Raw genomic sequence first — 17,871 nt, 5'->3', positions numbered from 1 at the left:
AGAATAACTCAAAACCACAGGAGAACTTTACCTGTTGTTTTAATGGGGTTTTTGAGATAACACACATATGTTTACAGCCCTGTTTGTGCAGCTTTGGGATTGTTTGAATGGATCAAGAGCCTCAACTCAAAAAAGGACCACTGTTTAAGGCAGATACATTTATTAGTTGTTTTTTTTTTAAGTAAAGTATCTGTGTAAACTTTTTAGTTGCTTTGGTTTATTTGTTGGTGACAGATCAAACCAACAGGTGGCACTGTCCTCCCATGTGTTAGTGTTGGTTAATACATGAGGGGCAAGAAAATGGTACACCTAGTTACCCAATTGCCGCCTCCAAGGCAAGAGCTGAGACTGAGGTATGTTTGCTTGTCTTTAGCAACGTAGTCACAAAAACTGCCTGCTTGAAAGCAAATTTTACAACTACAAGTGCACAGAGATGATGGTTAACATATTACAAACTGTCAAGAGTCATGTTAGCGATAATTAATGGAAGACCCTGTTCTTCTAGCCTGTGTGTAGAGTCTGAATGGAGCTTATGAGCACAAGCAGGGCGAGTGCTTCTCCTCTCACGCACACAAAACATTCTGTACTTGAAAAGGTCAGAGGTCACATAGTCAGAATAAGACGGGTCCTTGTTTTGATGCTTTGAAAATGCACAACCACACGCACACACACAAATGCACCAAACACAACAACACACACACACAAAGCCTCTATCCATGCAAGTCCATGGCAGTAATGTCAGTTTAACTGTGAGGACTCGTAAGAAGGAGAAGGAATACTGAGATTTGTCCTTTTTTTGTTGCGTGTCACGGTGCTGAGATCATGACTCATCGGAGGTGTGTCCTGATCCCTGGTGGTTTGGGGTTCACTGTAAAAGAACAAGGAGGAAGAAAAACAGCTCAGCAGATGAGACTACAGTGCTGAGAAAAGAAAAGCTGAGGAGTAGTAACTTTGCTTTGTGGCTACCACTGTTTTCTTTGCTGGGGTAGATCCGTGGGAAAGGCTTGAATTCATCGGGTGGGGGTAAGTCTTCTACAGGGTGGAACTGGAACTTTGATTCAAAGTCATCCGCTGGAGTAAAGAAGATGCAGATTAGAAGTTTCTACCCTTTTAAAAAAAAAAAAACAATGTCCTTCTGCTGAGCAGCAAAAAGTAACTTTCAAAGTTTACATAAAAGTTATACATTTGAACAATAAAAATCCTTTTAAAATCTTACCTAAGCTCTGAAGATGTCCATTCCTGAGACTGGATGGGGGCATGGGAGGAGGTGGAGGAGGAGGAATGCGGGTGGACAACTCTGTGGTGGGGGAACGGGCGGGGGGAGCAGGAGGAGGAGCCAGTCGACCCACACCTGTTAATAAGTGGGCATCAGAAGAAAAAGAACATTTAAAATAAAAACAAAAAATATACATTTTATGGAATTTTGATTCAGCCTGGATGACCTCTGATTTCCTGCTTCTAAATATAGAAACTAAGGTTATTGTACTTTGCCGTATAAATCTTAGAAATATAATGTTGAACCGGATGCTTACTCTGAATGGCATTATCTTGGCCTCCAGTAACACTGTGAGGAATCTTGGATTTGTTTTTGACCAGGATATGTCCTTCATTGCGCGTATTAAACAAATACGTAGGACTGCTTAGTTCCATTTATAAAATATCTCTAGAATTAAAAATATCCTGTCTCAGAGTGATGCTGAAAAACTAGTTAATGCATTTAAAACTTCTAGGCTGGACTACTGTAATTCATTATTATCAGGCTGTCCTAAAACTCCCTGAAAAGCCTCCAGCTGAACAAGAGTATTGAAAGCAACAAGAAAGTGAGAGTATATTTCTCCTATACTGGTTTCTCTTTACTGGCTCCCCTGTTACACCCAGAATCAGATTTAAAATCATTCTCCTCACATACAAGGTCTCGAATAATCAGGCCCCATCATATCTTAAATCTCGTCTGAAGACTCACCCTTTCAGTTTGGCTTTTAAACCCAGTATAGAATGGTAATTTCATTTGGATTTCATTGCCTTTTTATATTGTTACTGTTATTTCAACTTGTATTTTATTTTTAGCATTTATGTTTTTATTGTTTTAGTTCTGTTCAGCACTTTGGTCAGTGCTCACTGTTTTTAAAGCGCTTTTTAAATAAAGTTGGCTTGGCTTAAAGACCTCATAATACCGTATCACCCCAACAGAGCACTTCACTCTCAGACTGCGGGCTTACTTGTGGTTTGTTTGGTATTTAAAAGTCGAATGGGAGCGGAAGAGCCTTCAGCTTTCAGACCCTTCGTCTGTGGAACCAGCTTTCAGTTTGGATTCAGGAGACAGACACCCTCTCTACTTTTAAGATTAGGCTTAGAACTTTCCTTTTTGATAAAGCTTTTAGGGCTGGATCAGCAGTCCTAACACCTGTTTTTCTTTCCACTCACAATGTGTTTATACACCCCTCTGCATGTAATCATTAGTTATCATTAATCTCTGGCTCTCTTCCACACCATGTCTTTGTAACGTCCTCCTCCCCTCACTCCCAACTACTCACGGCAGATGGCTGTCCCTCCCTGAGCCTGGTTCTGCCAGAAGTTTCTTCCTTTTGAAAGTGAGTTTTTCCTTCCCACTGTTGCCAGTTGTTCATAAGGGCTCATCTAATTATTGAGATTGTCTCTGTTTTCTCTGTATTATTGTATTGCTCTTTACCTTACAATGTAAAATGCCTGAAGGGAACTGTTGTTGGGATTTGGCGCTATATAAATAAAACTGAATTTAACTGAATTAAATTGCTTTTGAGAAGCTTCGAGTCTGGCCTGTAGACACTGGAGAGGAATAGAGAAAACACTGTGGAAGGATAGACTTCAGAACCTAATCAGCACACCAGCTGTGATATACACTCATTTTTCTGCACAAAGATAAACCGGGTGTCACCAATTTTCCTATTTTCATTTTATGCTGGTTAACTGCCTATAAATGCTTAAGGTTGGTTTTTTACAAGATAAAAACATCTTAAAGTATAACATTGTGTAACAGAGCTTCTTCAGCTAGTAAATATCAACTTTCTACTCTACACTGTGGCATCTATGTATGGGATCAATCATGTAAATGTTCTCAAAAAAGGCTAATAATACTATAATAGGTCTATCTCACCCTGTCAGAACTGTTACCATCAGGTAGACAGTACTGAACAAGTAAAACAAGCAGAAACAGACTGAATAACAGCTTTTATCCCAGTTCTATACAGGCATTAGATGCTGCAATGGCCACACGTGTTTTGTGCAAGAAGGGGTTGTGAGAATGGAGGAAGGCTGCTTTTGACTTTTGTATTTACTTTTATCTCTTATACAGTTTTATGTCGTTTTTATGATGTGAGTGATCTTTGCACTGTTGAGATTGAGGCTAATTATGCTGTACTTGTTGCATGTAATAGTGGCAATAAAGATATTCTAATCTACATGGATGGGTTTAAACCTGTCTTCTTTCTTATGGCAAAAAGGGCTTGACTCCTCTGGTACAAAAAGATACCAGATTCTATTGAACTTTGACCCTCTCCAAAAAATGACGCCACTACTTACCTGATTTATCTCAGTAGACACTTCCTAATGAGTTAATTACCTTAACCATTATGTAATCCACATTTAGAGTAAAGTATGGCTAGGTATGATTTAGGATAAGATATTGTCCCTTGGTCTCTCAGTCAGGTCCTCCACCTCAAACATCATGTCCAGTTTTAAAAAGCACATAGCAATGGTGAAACTGCTCTTGAAGCTTGGGGCTTCACAACAACCCTTCGCTAACCAGTCGGTGAGGTCACAGTAGCTACTTCCATCTTTTACAACTATTATTGGGAACTTTCTTAGGCCACACCCTTAGCTGAACTTGTTTTCTGATCTCTAAAACATTGCTTCAGCGCAATCGTTTTCTTTCAGAATTTCTTTTAATTTTCCTTCTTTTTATATCATCACCATTAATATATCGAGTCAGCTCCATTTACATGACTGAATCATTTCTCGCATAAAGACAGAATTCAAAAGATTTTCCAAAGGCATGAAGCAGTGGTTTAAACTTTTTATCTTTCATACAGACTTTATCCGTTTCAATTATGGAAAAAACATGTAACAGGCAACAGATTTATATTTATAAACACAAGTGGCATTAAAGAAGCATTTTTACATCCTGTTGTCCACCTACCTGCACTCCTGGGTATAGCTGGTGGCCGTCGCGTGGGAGCGTTGCAAGGGTATGAGGGAGGCAGAGAGCGCATTGCTGGGGAAGGCACTGGAGCCACTTTGGGTGGTGGTGGAGGTAGGGTAGACGGGCAGCTTGGAGTAATGGAAGGTGGCAGAGAGGGAGGCGGAGGTGGGGGAGGCGGTCCCAGGGGGCTGTCCCGAAGAACAGGGAACCTTGAAGTTTCAGAGTAGACTGCAGATGAAGGCGGAGAGTAGAAGTACCCCGAAGAATGGTCCCCTGGGATAGTTGACAGAGGCTGGACAGTTGGAGGCGGTGGTGGAGGAGGAGGAGCAGGAGGAGGAGAGGGCTGGGAGACAGATGAGTGTTGCGAGTGCTGAATGGGGAGCCACATGGGCTTGGTAGTCTGGGATGGAGGTGGAGGTGGAGGGCAGGAGGGGAGAGGGGGAGGCTTGTTACCTGGCCGGTCCTGGAAAGCCTGAGGCGGGGGAGGTGGGGGAGGAGCAGAGGGAGGGGCAGGTGGAAGGGGAGTGGAAGGAGGGAAAGGTGGCGGGTGCATGCTGCTGTGAGAGGGGGAGGGAGGAGCAGAGGCCGAGGGGGCGAGTAGGCGGTGGACGGAGGTTTGGATCTCCGCTTTCCTGTCGGGTTCAGGGAAGCTGCTGGAGTCGGCCGATGAAGGAGGGTTCCACAGAGGCTTCAGAGAGACTGATGAGCTCGATCGAGACACTTAAACAGAACAAACACACCCAAGAGGAGCCATTTGAAAGGGAAAAAATGTTATTGTGACTACTGACAAATCATAAATATATCTATGAGCAAGAATATGACATTTTGCACCAACCTCTGGTTTTGCCTGCTAGGTCTCTTTGTCCTGTAGGCCTGAGAGTGGGGAACCCTCCAGCAAATAGCCCACTCAATGATGGCCCCACGGGTGCCATGCCACCCGATGAGGCCTGAGAAGTGCCAGCATTTCCAGATAAATCTCCTGTGCTAGCCTTGGAATCTGGGGAACGCCATGTGCACATGTTAGTAATGAAATAACAGCAGTGCAAAGGCATGAAAGCTTAATAAATCATGTGGTCAATCGCAATATTTGGTCTAATATCATTATAAATGTATTCACTACATAACATTGTATATCTTATAAGCTCATGAGTTTTGTCCCAACAAGAGCTTGTTTTTAGTGCTGGAAAAAACCTAATGAAGCTAACATCAAAAACTCAAACATGTGCAACTTTCACACCACCACACTTACCTAACCTCCCAATATTATTAGCCCCCTGAGAAAATGACCACTGCTGTGCAATGATGTGCTTTAACTTTGTAATGCTCAAAGCTTTTAAAAATCAAGTTAAAACTGAAGCTTCCAATTTACATAAATTGGAAGCTTCAGTGAGGGGCTGAGCTGTCGCTTGATTAAAGCATCATGCCAAAATCAAAAACAAATCAGTTTAGACTTAAGAAAGAATTGCTGATGCTTACAAAACAGGAGATGAATATACAAAGTTATCACCACCATTCCCAGTGTCAAGAAGTCCAGTGAGTGCTATGTATCATTAAAAACTTCAAAGAGAGCCGCACAGTACAGAACAAGTCTGGCAGAGGTAAGAAGCAAAAGATCTCAAAGAATCTGATACTGATGAATGACTGTATTCAGAAACTGTCAGACTGTCTCACGGAAGATATTCACTAGAACCCTGCACAGGAATAGAGTCTGAGGTTACAGAACAAGAAAAACTCAACTTTTGCAAAAGAAACACCTTCAGGCCAGACTGGAGTAGGCCAAGTACAATCTGGAGAAAGATTTTGTAAACTGGAAACATGTCCTTTAGTCAGATGAGATTAAACCAGAGCTCTGCTTACTCTGCTTAAGTTTGGAGAAAGAAGGGAGAGACGTACAACCCAAGAACAGGGTTCCCAAAGTGAAACACTGCGGTGTGGGTATTATGTTGTCGGGACCCTTCAGTGCATCTAGGAATCTCGCCAAGGTGGAAGGAATCATGAAGAAATAAGAATGTGTGAAGATCTTGTAGAAAACCTCAAGCAGTCAGTAGCAAACCTGGAAGAACCTCCAGAAGACCAAAGTCAACATTACTGACTGACTTGAAATCTACTGATAATATGTGGGTTGAACTGAAGACCCTGGTAGTTTTTCTTTTTGTAAAACTATTTTTTGTGCAAAGTCAAATAAGATAAGCATCCAAAAAATAAAACTACAATGTTTAGAAAAGCTATGTTAAAATCCCTTGCTCTGTTTAAAATGACTTGGAAATTAAAAATTTCAGAGGGTCCTAATGATCTTGTCTTCATCTATACACATAAAGGAATTAGTTACTGATTACTTTTTTCAAGTAACTTGACCAACACTGCACACAGCACGCACGCATATCTGTTTCACAGTCTTTAGTGATATTGCACAGGGTGTGTTGAGTGGTGACAGTGCACAGTGTTTTTGCCTTTTCTATTGTGTCAGTGTATATAATACCATCTGTCTGTTCTTCCTGCGTCTTAATCAGCTATAGGGCATTCCTTCCTGAAGCATGCACTGGCCTTGTGAGTTCAAATATAGCACAAAGACACCAAACATCCCCCAGTCTTCTCCCCTTCTTTGTCCTTCACTTTAATATGTCGAGTGTTTCACGAGAACACATCACACTGGCATATTTCAAACTACAGACACACACTATATGAAGCACCCATTCACCTACGAGAGTGGCTGAGTGGGCGCTACTGTGATGTAAGGATGTAACATTTAGAGAAAACAAACTGAGTGTGTCTGTATATGTGCAGGCTATATGTTGTGGGACCTACTATTGACGACGGGGGCGCTGCGGTCGTTGACCTGCGTGACTTTCTTGAGCTTGGTTCCTTTCTGGATGTCTGCCAGCAGGGCATTCCTTCCACCACCTCCTCCTCCTCCGCTAAACTGGACCTTGGGAGGATCTAATGGACACTGAAGAAAAACAGAACAAAAAAGAAGTAAGAGTGGAGAGGATCACTTTTTTGTTTATGCAGACAGACGTTACTGCTGTATCCAGAATCTACTGAGCCATGTCTTTGCCCTGTTCGCTGGCTGCAGCAGCTCATTTAACAAGAGGACACTATGAGCCTGCTGGGGTAACGTAACACTCTTTTGCCACTGACAGCCTGCTGTCTGGGTTGTGTGTGTCTAAGTCAGTGTGTGTGTGTGTATACTAGCTCAATTAATAATGCAAATGAGCTCCAGATGGTCGATGATCAGCAAGAAGAACACAATGAGTGTTTGCAATTGCATAAGAGAGTTGCTGGAAGAATCTTATACCTGTGGCAGGGCAGCACTGGGTGGCGGTGGGGGTGGCGGGGCTGCTGGTGGAGGCGGAGGGGGAGGTGGGGGAACCGGCATGCCTCGGCCTCAAATACCTGGAGAAGACAAAGCGCACTCTATTGCAGGAAACCCTGTATGCAGTGCTTCGAGGTTTTTTATTTGCTCCGCGTCAGAAGAAGCTACTGTGTACTGGGTGCATTCGATGACCTGTCACCCTCTTCCCCTGAACAGGAAGAGCTTTCACCACCATACAGCACAAAACAGGAAACAGCAAAGCGCTCCATCCTCTCCAGAGAAATCTGACACATCTCCTCCTTTTCCCACAATGCCCCATGGCAGATTACTTCAGGCTAGAACAATGGAGAGTGTTGTGTGAACAGTAATGGACCCCTACCCTTTATTCGAGTCAGTGTCCAAAGGCATTTACTGCAGTAACTGTATGGAACTTCATGGAAAAGAAATTAAGGAAAGTCCAGAGGAAACAACAACAGTGTCCCAACACACTGTTCTATTCTTTTATGTTTCAGGTTGTACTGAGTGTAACTGTGCAAAGAAAGCTTTTAAGAGCTACTGGTTCAGTAATCAAAGCCCCGCTAAATGTCCACTACAACAGCGTTCCAGGAAACAGCTTGCGTACAGAGTCATGTCACATGTTTCAGCTTCTACAGCTAGTAAATGGTCCACAGTGACAGTCGCTGACATGTCCACCCACCATCTTGACATCATGCATTTTTGATAAGCTGTCTTCCTCGGCTGACCGGCTGAAAACAGCCTGAGGTTTGTGCACAAACCTCAGGCTGTGGAATTTGCACATGCTCCTCTTTAGCAATTTAATAAAGCACACAACAGAACCTGTTTTTGTTGAACACATCTCTCTTGTCGTCTGGGGGAAGAGAACTAAGCACAATTACTCAAGTACACTATTTCAGTCCAAATTTAAACTTGTGTACTTTATTTGATGGTTTTATTCAGTTACAAGTTCCCCTACACTTTCAATACATTGATCTTCAAATGGCGTAATTAATTTTTGGATTGGTTTGGGAACATTTGCTTACTTCTTATTCCATTTAAAGCCTTGTTGTATTAGACAGGAGAAGCTGGAAACACAACTGTTTTCCGACATCAGGATAGTTTCACTTGTTGGAAATAGTTTTCAAACATGTAAACATATGATGACATCATAATATGGTTCTTTATTGTGGATTAAACAACTAAGCAGCACAGAAAGTATATTGAAATTACCTGAACTGTTAAGCTTTAGTGCCATAAAATGCTTAAGTTATCCAAAGACAAGAGATATTAAAAGCACTGTCAATAAACATAAGTGCACAATAAGTGCTTTTAATTAAGTAATTTTATGGCTACTTGAATATGTTTTTGTAATGGAAGTAACGGATCTGAATCATGCTACTGGTATTCTGTCTGTGTGCAGTTCATGCTTTCCCTCTTTGCAAGTGGCAGGCTGTCCTCCGTTGCTATTTCTATCTTCATAACTGTGTCAAGCAGCCTCAGTGACACTGCCAGTTTAGCTCTCTAAAGGGGGGAAGCTGGACACCGGTCAACTGAGGTCTTCCAGAACAGGTGGGGAAGTAAGTGAGGTGAGTACACCTCTCACAGCAGTTGTTGCTTTTCTTTGTACCTCAAGTATGAGCTTAATCTTCCCCAGAAAGAAGATCTGATATGACAGCTGCTGCAGCCAAAAAAAAGATGGATCACACTTTTTATTTTCTAGTAATTTATTTCCATATTTTATAATCGTTACAAAAATCCCAACCAATTTGTGATACGTCTTCACAAAGAATGGCTGACTTTGCAAACCCAGCCCAAGAATAACAGCCAGGATTAGCACAACACAGTGGTTTTAAGTAATGTCCATGTATGTTTTATTTATTTATATTTTTATATTATTCATTCATTAATTTATTATTATTATTATTCATTCATTATTGCCCATTTTTGTAATGCAAAATGTATCTGAAAGGACATTTAAAAAAGGGTGGGTACACTTGATGCTCCATGCCTGTGCAGGGAGCTCGAATAAATCCAATTCATCTGCTATAAACATTTCTATTTGGACCTGCATTTTTAAACATTTCATTACAAACTTCTGTGAGAATAAAAACATTAAACCGTTACATGCAAAAGTGCACTCGTTAAGAAATCGCCCTACCTTCAGAAAATGTCAGAACTTCACCTGTTTGCAGAGAGAACTTCAGTGTGGTCCGTTAGCGCAGTGCCCTCTGCATAGCGGGACACTTGTGAGAAAGTTTCCAGGTTATATTTAGTCAAATGAGGACACTTCGTATCACACGCCTGGGTTGTGGTGCTCTTGCAGATATCTTAAAAAGTTCCACAAACTTTATTTTGCTTAATTTTTGAGTTTATAGCGGAGACGCTGACGACACTGCAGCACAACAGCCCTGGCTGTTTTCGGTTTATTCTCTTGGGAGCGCAGCGTCGGGGGCGCACAGAGTAAAGCCACACCTCACTGCTCCACAGTCAACGACACAGAGACACACAGAGAGAGAGAGAGAGAAACAGGATCAGTGTCGTTGGCTTCGTCCGTGCTGAAGGAGCCAAAAGACTTTCCCTCTTATTGAGTTACACCAGTGGAAGGAGACAAGCATTGTGTATCCACGACTGTGGGTTCTGACTGCGCGGTAAAGACGTCTGGAGTAAATTCTTTGCCCCCTACAAAACTACAGTTTGTTTTTTCTAAGTATATCTTCCTCCTGTTCATTGCAGTTTGTTGCTGTATGACAGTCTACTGGCGGTACATTATTGCCCCTTGTGTTGAAGATATGGTATTACAAGTCGGTCTTATTCATTTGTGCACGCACAACTTCACACTTACACGTTTAACTGTTGCACTTTAGCAGCTATGAGACAGCCGACAATAAATATGGTGTCATTGTAAAAAGTATATCAATTATAACCTTTGACATGCACTGTGCACACACAGATACACACCTTAAACAGTGACAGAAGAATGCCGCGACACTGGCATACTCCTCCTTTTAACTACCTGTGATTCACACCTGGGCTTAACATCTACTACCTGCTTTATTTAATTAGCTGTAATTCCTTGTGAGTGCTTTTTTTAGACATTGTGATGAGAACACACAAGGTTGTCACTCTCAACACAGCTGCCAAATTTACTGACATGTTTTTAGGTGGGGTGTTTTTTGCTTTACTCCATCTTCAGATTTTCTTATTTATTTCCTTATTTGGTGTTATTGTTGTTGTTATTGATGGGCTTTGCTGTGTTAAAGTTGTTTTTAATGGGGACGAAGAAGCAAACTTTGCACTGCGTGGGTTAATCCATCAACAAATGGGGATTCGTGAAGCACACAGACACACACCAATCAGCTGTAGCAGATGTCAGATTTATTTCTCATATTTTGCCTTCATGTAAAACTATTCAGAGGCCATCCAAAAGCAGAGAAGTCTTAAAAAGAAATTAACATCACTTCCTTGTCCTCATTTCATCTGCCTGGATATTTCAGCAGTGATGGCTTTGCTAAAGGTTTTGTGCAATATGTCAATTTGAATCCTTCATTGAAGTATTTTATGCATTTTGCTGACAAGTTTTGTGCATCTGATTAAGCACTGCTAACAAACCATTTTTTTCTCTCTCTGTTTTCTTCACACACACACACACATAAAGGAACCATTTACACCTTCATAAACACCCTTATAGCCCTTATAAAAAGCACTGTAAAATTATTGTTACACATATCCTTCATTATTAGGTTTATATTATTAGATATTATTTTCTATTAATCTTATTACAGAAAAAATGTAAACATTTTATGAGCAGTTCCTTCCTGAAACACATATGGAGCACTGAAAGGAGAAAGGGCATTCCTGTTTTCTAAGTGTAATATTGCTGACACTGTTTTTTTGGCTTTCTGGCAAAGTGCATCAACAAATGTCTAAAATCATCCTTTTTTTCCAGTATTGGGCTAAAACTTGAATGCTCATCGTCTTCATTATCACCAACATATAAAAAAAGAAGAAAAAAAAGAAAAATCAGCAGAATTCCTGGCATGCTTCATGAGAGTGAAACATCTTCATAGACCTTGATTTCTTCTTCTCCTCCGTCTTCAAGCATCTCTGTAAAGCAGTCTTTGATCGCCCGGCTTTTTACTCCTTGCTGTCACCGTGCGTCCTCTCTCCCAGACGTCACGTTCTCTTTCTCTTTCTGCTCTATTGGAATAGTTGTACGGATCTTCTTCTTTTCTTTGAATCGGCCTGAGCGCGATATATTCATGTTCCTGCGACAAGTCTGCTCATTGAAGACCGAGTCCAGTCGGGAGTCGTCGAAGGTTTCATCGCTGAGCAGGCTGGAGCTGTTGTTGGACACCGGCTGGGAGGCCTTGGAGGCTGCAGGAGAGGATTTTGCCCAAGGGTCAAAGTTCACATCAAAGGCTTGATCCTTGGGGGCCTTTTTCTTTGGCAGGAATGCCTTCCACCATGGGGTCCTCTCTGTCATCTTTGACTAAAGGGATGCAGTGACCTGTAAAGAGGAACGCAACCCATCAATAATTTTTAAGATTTTATCATCTTTTACAGTATTTGTCCTTTAATATAATCCAATTTGAGGGGCCAGTTTGTCATTCTTTTATCATATATATATATATATATATATATATATATATATATATATATATATAGTTGGTTTAGTATTCATGCTGTTCTACAGCCTTATGTCCACTCATAATTACTACAAGTGTAATTTCTGTTTTAATGTCTTAAATTACACTTTACCTAAATGTTTGCCTATCTACATATATTTTAGATGAGTGAGAGGTGTCTTGCCAACTAATCCTATGAATAACCAGTGTAACCATATTTAGCGTCGCTGTAAAACTGGTTTAATGAGTCTGAGAGTAGAAGTGCAAACCCAAACCGAGATTCACAGGCGATCAATACGCAAAAAGGACTCAGAAACACTTATCCTACCTGTGTTGCAAGAGGTGGCGTGGACAGTTAAAACGACCCTAATAAAAGTGTCAGCGTCGGGCTTTTAATCGTGACGAGCTATCTATAAACAACATTCGGTGTCCTCTTCTTTACTGGCGCAACACCTGGAACAGCAGTGACAACAGTCCTTCAAAGGTTCGTAGACGTATCCATCTTACGCACGAGCCAAGTACTGTCTCCTTAAACTTCCCAGCAACAAAACCTTTTCTTTCTTTTATGTTGCTCTTATCAAACAACTCCGCTCTACTCCTCAGCAGTTCTCGATAAAAGAAAACAAATGAAGTGACAGACCAATAAGGAGCGGCTTACACTTAACCAGCAGGTTTCCGCCTCCGAAACTTTGATGAAGAAACACCTGTCCTCCATCCTGATTGGATTGGACCCTTTGCGCTTGTCACGTGAACACGGTTCAGGTGAATACATTGGGATGGTAGGCGGGGCGTGTCGTTGCACGGCAACACGACCCACGGGATCGTACAGCCTCCTCAGTAACAAAAAAAAAAAAGAAAAAAAGAAGAAGATTCCTTTGTCAAAGCGGCCCAACCCTAAGCCAGAGAGCCAAATTACGTTTCAGTGTTTGGACGTCCTGTTTTTTAGGCTCTGGCCTGTCGTGCAAAGGAGAAGAATGAGGTAGTGAAACGTTTATTCAACGAGTTAATAGCGCAATTAATACCCGTCGTGGCTGGATTGCTGCTCGGTAGCGTTCAGTTCAACCGCATGGATTTAAATTATAGCCTGAGTTAAAAATCATTACATTTCAGGTGTCTATTGACGTCATTTTACTGCTCTAAACGTGCGCTAGTGCTGCTGTAAATTCAAATTTAATGGGAACAGTTTGGCTCTCCGCCAGATTCATTCAGTTTCATCCACCGAGGCACTCTCATGTGTTCCTTCCGGGTACATTTGCTTGTCCCTGCATTGTAGTTTGTCTCTGGAGTCTGTCACTAAGGCTCAATGTGTTATAATGTTACAGTTTTATTACTATTTCATTATTATTATTCATTAGAGGCTCAGCCTTTGACTTCACCTGTTATATACATGTATACATACATACACACACACACATACATACATACATACATACATACATACATACATATATATATATATATATATATATATATATATATATATATATATATAAAATGCAGTTTCCAACTGAAAGTGTTTGTTATTAAGGGGGCAAAAAATTCCAACCTACATCACCCTTTAAAAAGAAGTGATTGTCCCCTAACCCTAATAACTGGTTGGACCACCCTTAGCAGCAACAACTGCAATCAAGCATTTGCAATAGCTCGCTTCGAGTCTTTTACAGTACTGTGGAGGACTTTTGGCCCATTCTTCTTTGCAGAATTGTTGTAGCAACATTGGAGGGTTTTTGAGCATGAACCGCCGTTTTGTTTTGGATCGCTGTCCTGCTGCAGAACCCAAATGCGCTTCAGCTTGAGGTCACAAACAGATGTCTGGACATTCTCTTTCAGGATGTTTTGGTAGACAGCAGAATTCATGGTTCCAGTTACAAAATCAAGTCTTGCTGGTCCTAAGGCAGCAAAACAGCCCCAGAAGATCACACTACCACATTTTGATGTTGGTGTGATGTTCCTTTTCTGAAATGCTGTGTTACTTTTACGCCAGATGCAACAGGACTTAAACTGTCCAAATAGTTCAACCTTGTATCGTCAGAATATTTTCCCAGGGTATTTTCTTGGAAGTCATCAAGATGTTTTCTAGCAAAACTGAGATGAACCTTTGTGTTCCTTTTGCTCAGCAGTGGTTAATCGTCTTGGAACTGGGGCCATTTTAGCCCAGTCTCTTTCTTATGGTGGAGTCATGAACGCTTACCTTAACTGAGGCAATTAGGGCCTGCAATTTTTGCACTCATGACTGTGCACAGGTGCCCCGTCCAGCACATATCAGCAGAATGCAAGATGCAAGCTAGGACACTCAAGTGCCTGGGATAGTATACGGGAAGATCTGTGAGGCTAAGACTAGAAGTCTTTCAAGTCCCGATGGGATGAGGACAGCAGTCCTGTCCTGTGGGACTTTGAATTTAAGACTGACAAGGAGGTCCTGGCCAAGAAGCAGAAGACATTAGATGTGATAGATGAAGTACCACAGGCTGGAATAACAACTGGAGCAAAAGTGAAAGGTAAAGTCCAAAGTGGCTGATACGCAGATAGGTAGGCAGATACATAAATGTAAATTCAATGATTTTATTTTTCTATTTTATTTTCAGTATGAACACCAAGATCCAATTTGCCTTTTAACCCTTGCTAATTAGGGAAATTGCATCACCTCTTTGCTGCGCTTATGAAAGCAGTTTCTCTGACCATGGAATCCCACAATGGTTTCTGTGTGGCTTGCTGTCAACAGGGAATACCCAGTCTGAGCTGAGAAACACAGAAACAGAGATAGAAAGAATATCAGGGAATCCTTTCTATCTCCCTCCTCCGAAACACAGGTGAAAGTTGTTGCTATGGCAACGGGAAACTGTTTGCAGTTCCTCTTTGTCTCTCTCTTTCTGTTTCAGTCAGTGTCCTGCATAACTGTGAGACTCCCTCTCCTCCTCTCCCGTCTGGGCCGAAACTCTCTAGAGTTATTTCCTCTTTCCGGTGCGAACAGAAAGCTGGTTGTGTTTGTACTTTGTTGTTCCTGTGCTCAAACAGAGGTAACCGTGAATCCTTAACCGACCATCATTTATGCATTTTCACCCAAGTAAACAATACCATTTTTTACAGTACAATTTTTTTTTGCAACCTTGCACGTAAACATTTTTGTCTTAAATAAACTGATTGATAATGAACTGGCCTTTAAAACAGAAACACGATGCCTTCAAGTGTCATGTTTTGGCATTCCACTTGCTTTCGTGAAGCCATTTCTCACATTTGTGAAGCTGTTTTTTTGCCATTTTTGCCATGTGTGCCATATTTCAACTTAGAACTGCATCACATTATGCTATTATATTATATCTTCTCCCAGTCTTTTCTCCCAGCTTTCTCTCCTATATCGCTTCATCTGTTCTCCTCTCCCCTAATGCTGCAAGCAGCCTTGCTGAGAGTTGATATTTAACTTCAGCCCCACCAGATAAAGAAAGCACCCATGCAGTTATTTTGAGAGGAAGATCTACAAAATAAAGATTAGCTTCCAATCCCAAGAACACTGAACTGATTATTCAGGGTGAAAATACAGAGGAAGAGCATTTGTCCCTTGAAACAGTAAAGCATGTGGAGAATGTGAGTAGAAAACTTGAAGTTGCAACACACTGAAACAATGACCTTTATTGCAGGTGTTCCCTCCATTTGTATCTGTTTCTGTGTGGTTTGACTGTGTGCCATTAGAAACATAATAAATCAACACTTTTTTCTCACAGCCACACAGTCACAAGTATGCAGCAGCCATGCAGAGGAAATGAACACTTTTAGTCACTTTAGGGAGATAATGTTTTAAAATACAAATAATTATTATATATTTGTGCTCTGTCAGGTATAAAAAATCATTTTTAAATGACTTTGAATGGAATTTAATCTAGTAAATGTGTACACTTGGGACTTGAATTTGAGTGCTCTTTTACTTTTTCCACTGGCAGGAAGTCATATATTGTCAGCAACATAGTATAACGTCCTAAACCTATATATAGATGTCATGACTCTTTAGTAGGTTATGACAGATTAAGACACAATGAGTTTACCATTAGGTTACAAGCCCATAAATAAACATTGACTCACATGCACACACAGTTCAACTTACGTGTGCCCATCTGCGCTCGTGTTTCCATACGCGATGACGTTGGTGTGTTTGCATCACACCTTATGCGTATGAGTGAAATTTGATAAACCTGAAAATCTTTTTTGAGTACTGAACAACTGGTTGAACCAAGGTGTGCTAGCCATGGGAAAGAGAGCAGGAAGGCAGCCAGTTAGACTGGTAGAGTCAGATAGAGAAAAAAAAAAGAAAAAGCAGCAGAGGAAGTGAGAGGTTACTGTATCTAAGGATAGTAATGATGTAAACAGAGGTCTGTCTGCAGACAACATGAACCCCTCTGAGCCCTAAAACCACAGGCCACCTCAGTGACAAATTCTGAATCACAGCCTAAAGACTATAGAGGTGAAATACCACTAAGAACTGGACCAACAAAAATAGTAACAGTTGTTTGTTACTTTGGGTGGAGTTTGGATTTGCATTGTATCTTTTTAATTAAACAGTTTGCATTCCTGGGATGTTTTCAGTCAATGTTTTTGGAACTATGAGTAAAGCAGCGAGAAACTCACCATAGCTTCACCTGTGATTGCTGACGTTATGAGAACGTCCAAGAATGCAGAAAGGAATCCAACAGCTCTCGGCCAATTTTCTTTCTATTTAATGTGTTTCTTTTCGTGAATGCAGATACACGCACATGAACCTAGAACTGCACCTACCCATGGTAACTTTGCACTGGCTTTGAAATGGTTGACCTTAATGTACAACACTGCTACATGTCAGATCTTAAAATTGCCTAATTCCAGTTGCCTTTATCTTTAGATCTTTCCATTATTTTTCTGATGATACAATACCTCCTGGCAATGGCTAAACAATCCTGAGATTCATAAATAGCACCAGAGAGTAATCAACAGACCACAATGTATTCTCTCTAAGGTGTTAGTAAAGGTATAAAATGTCACACAATGTTTTCAAACTGCAGTTATTATAACCGATTGTGCAGCCATTAATTCACTGAAGGACAGGCAGTAATGCAATGCACTTGCATTTATACAGTGCTTTAATCTCTTACTCACCACTCAAAGACTTTAGACTACAAGTCATATGTTTTTCACTTTCATACAGTGCTTTATCTACCTCGCATCCATGGCCAGTTTTGAATTGCCAATCAACTGAACGTGTCCAGGACTGTGGGAGCAAGCCAGGAAACCCACGCAGGGACAACATGCAAACTTCGAACCAGGAAACTGCTTGGTGCCAGGCAGCATTGCTAACCAATGACAAAACCAGCATTCGGTTGAATTTCTGACTGATCTACATTATTGTACAAAAGTCTTGAACCAACCAGCATTATCTCTGCTGTGTGGAGTGTGGTCATGTTGGAATCCATTACAATGTGGCTTATATCTGCCAAGGTCTTTACATTTTATTTACTGATTTTTTTGGTGGAAAATTATAATGGAAAGCCTTATAACTTGCAACGTATGATTCATACAAGGGTGGTGTGTCTGTGTCAAGCTGTAGAAAGTAACATAGGATTTCACGTAGGATGGTATTTAAAATACTGTGTCACAGTTGACCTCTGACCTGTCGCTCAGAGTCAAATTGAGCGATTTTAAATGACAATTGGTTTTCAGACTGACAGGAACAGGTTCACACGGGATCATTTTTGAGTACAGTTGATTAATTTTATTACGACTTTGTTATGTAAATT

General features: G+C 41.0%; 2 protein-coding genes across 3 annotated transcripts; both read right to left on the bottom strand.

The window, feature by feature from the left end:
* Nucleotides 1–22: 22 nt before the first annotated feature.
* wipf3 (WAS/WASL interacting protein family member 3) lies at nt 23–10,103 on the bottom strand. 2 transcript variants are annotated; one of them, XM_085262763.1, is made up of 8 exons: nt 9,646–10,103; nt 7,473–7,570; nt 6,983–7,124; nt 5,013–5,174; nt 4,175–4,897; nt 1,217–1,351; nt 970–1,071; nt 23–868 (listed from the first exon to the last, which is right to left on the bottom strand). In XM_085262763.1, the coding sequence occupies exons 2-8, from the start codon at nt 7,551–7,553 to the stop codon at nt 828–830; spliced, it is 1,386 nt and encodes a 461-aa protein (XP_085118889.1). In that variant the 5' UTR covers nt 7,554–7,570; nt 9,646–10,103; the 3' UTR covers nt 23–827. The 2 variants fall into 2 exon arrangements, with proteins under 2 accessions (XP_085118889.1, XP_085118888.1); XM_085262762.1 differs by having other exon boundaries at nt 967–1,071; nt 9,646–10,098.
* A 742-nt stretch (nt 10,104–10,845) lies between these two features.
* On the bottom strand, nt 10,846–12,762 carry LOC146549508 (proline-rich protein 15-like). The gene is made up of 2 exons (XM_085262188.1): nt 12,441–12,762; nt 10,846–11,994 (listed from the first exon to the last, which is right to left on the bottom strand). The coding sequence occupies exon 2, from the start codon at nt 11,968–11,970 to the stop codon at nt 11,635–11,637; it is 336 nt and encodes a 111-aa protein (XP_085118314.1). The 5' UTR covers nt 11,971–11,994; nt 12,441–12,762; the 3' UTR covers nt 10,846–11,634.
* Between the last annotated feature and the right edge of the window lie 5,109 nt (nt 12,763–17,871).

The sequence above is a fragment of the Mchenga conophoros genome, linkage group LG22, assembly GCF_057382185.1.
Source record: "Mchenga conophoros isolate Kocher_MC1m ecotype Shallow Benthic linkage group LG22, M_conophoros_male_GT1.1, whole genome shotgun sequence".
Taxonomy (NCBI): domain Eukaryota; kingdom Metazoa; phylum Chordata; class Actinopteri; order Cichliformes; family Cichlidae; genus Mchenga; species Mchenga conophoros.
Note: the sequence above shows the minus strand (reverse complement) of the source record. Positions and strands in the feature narration are given on the sequence as shown.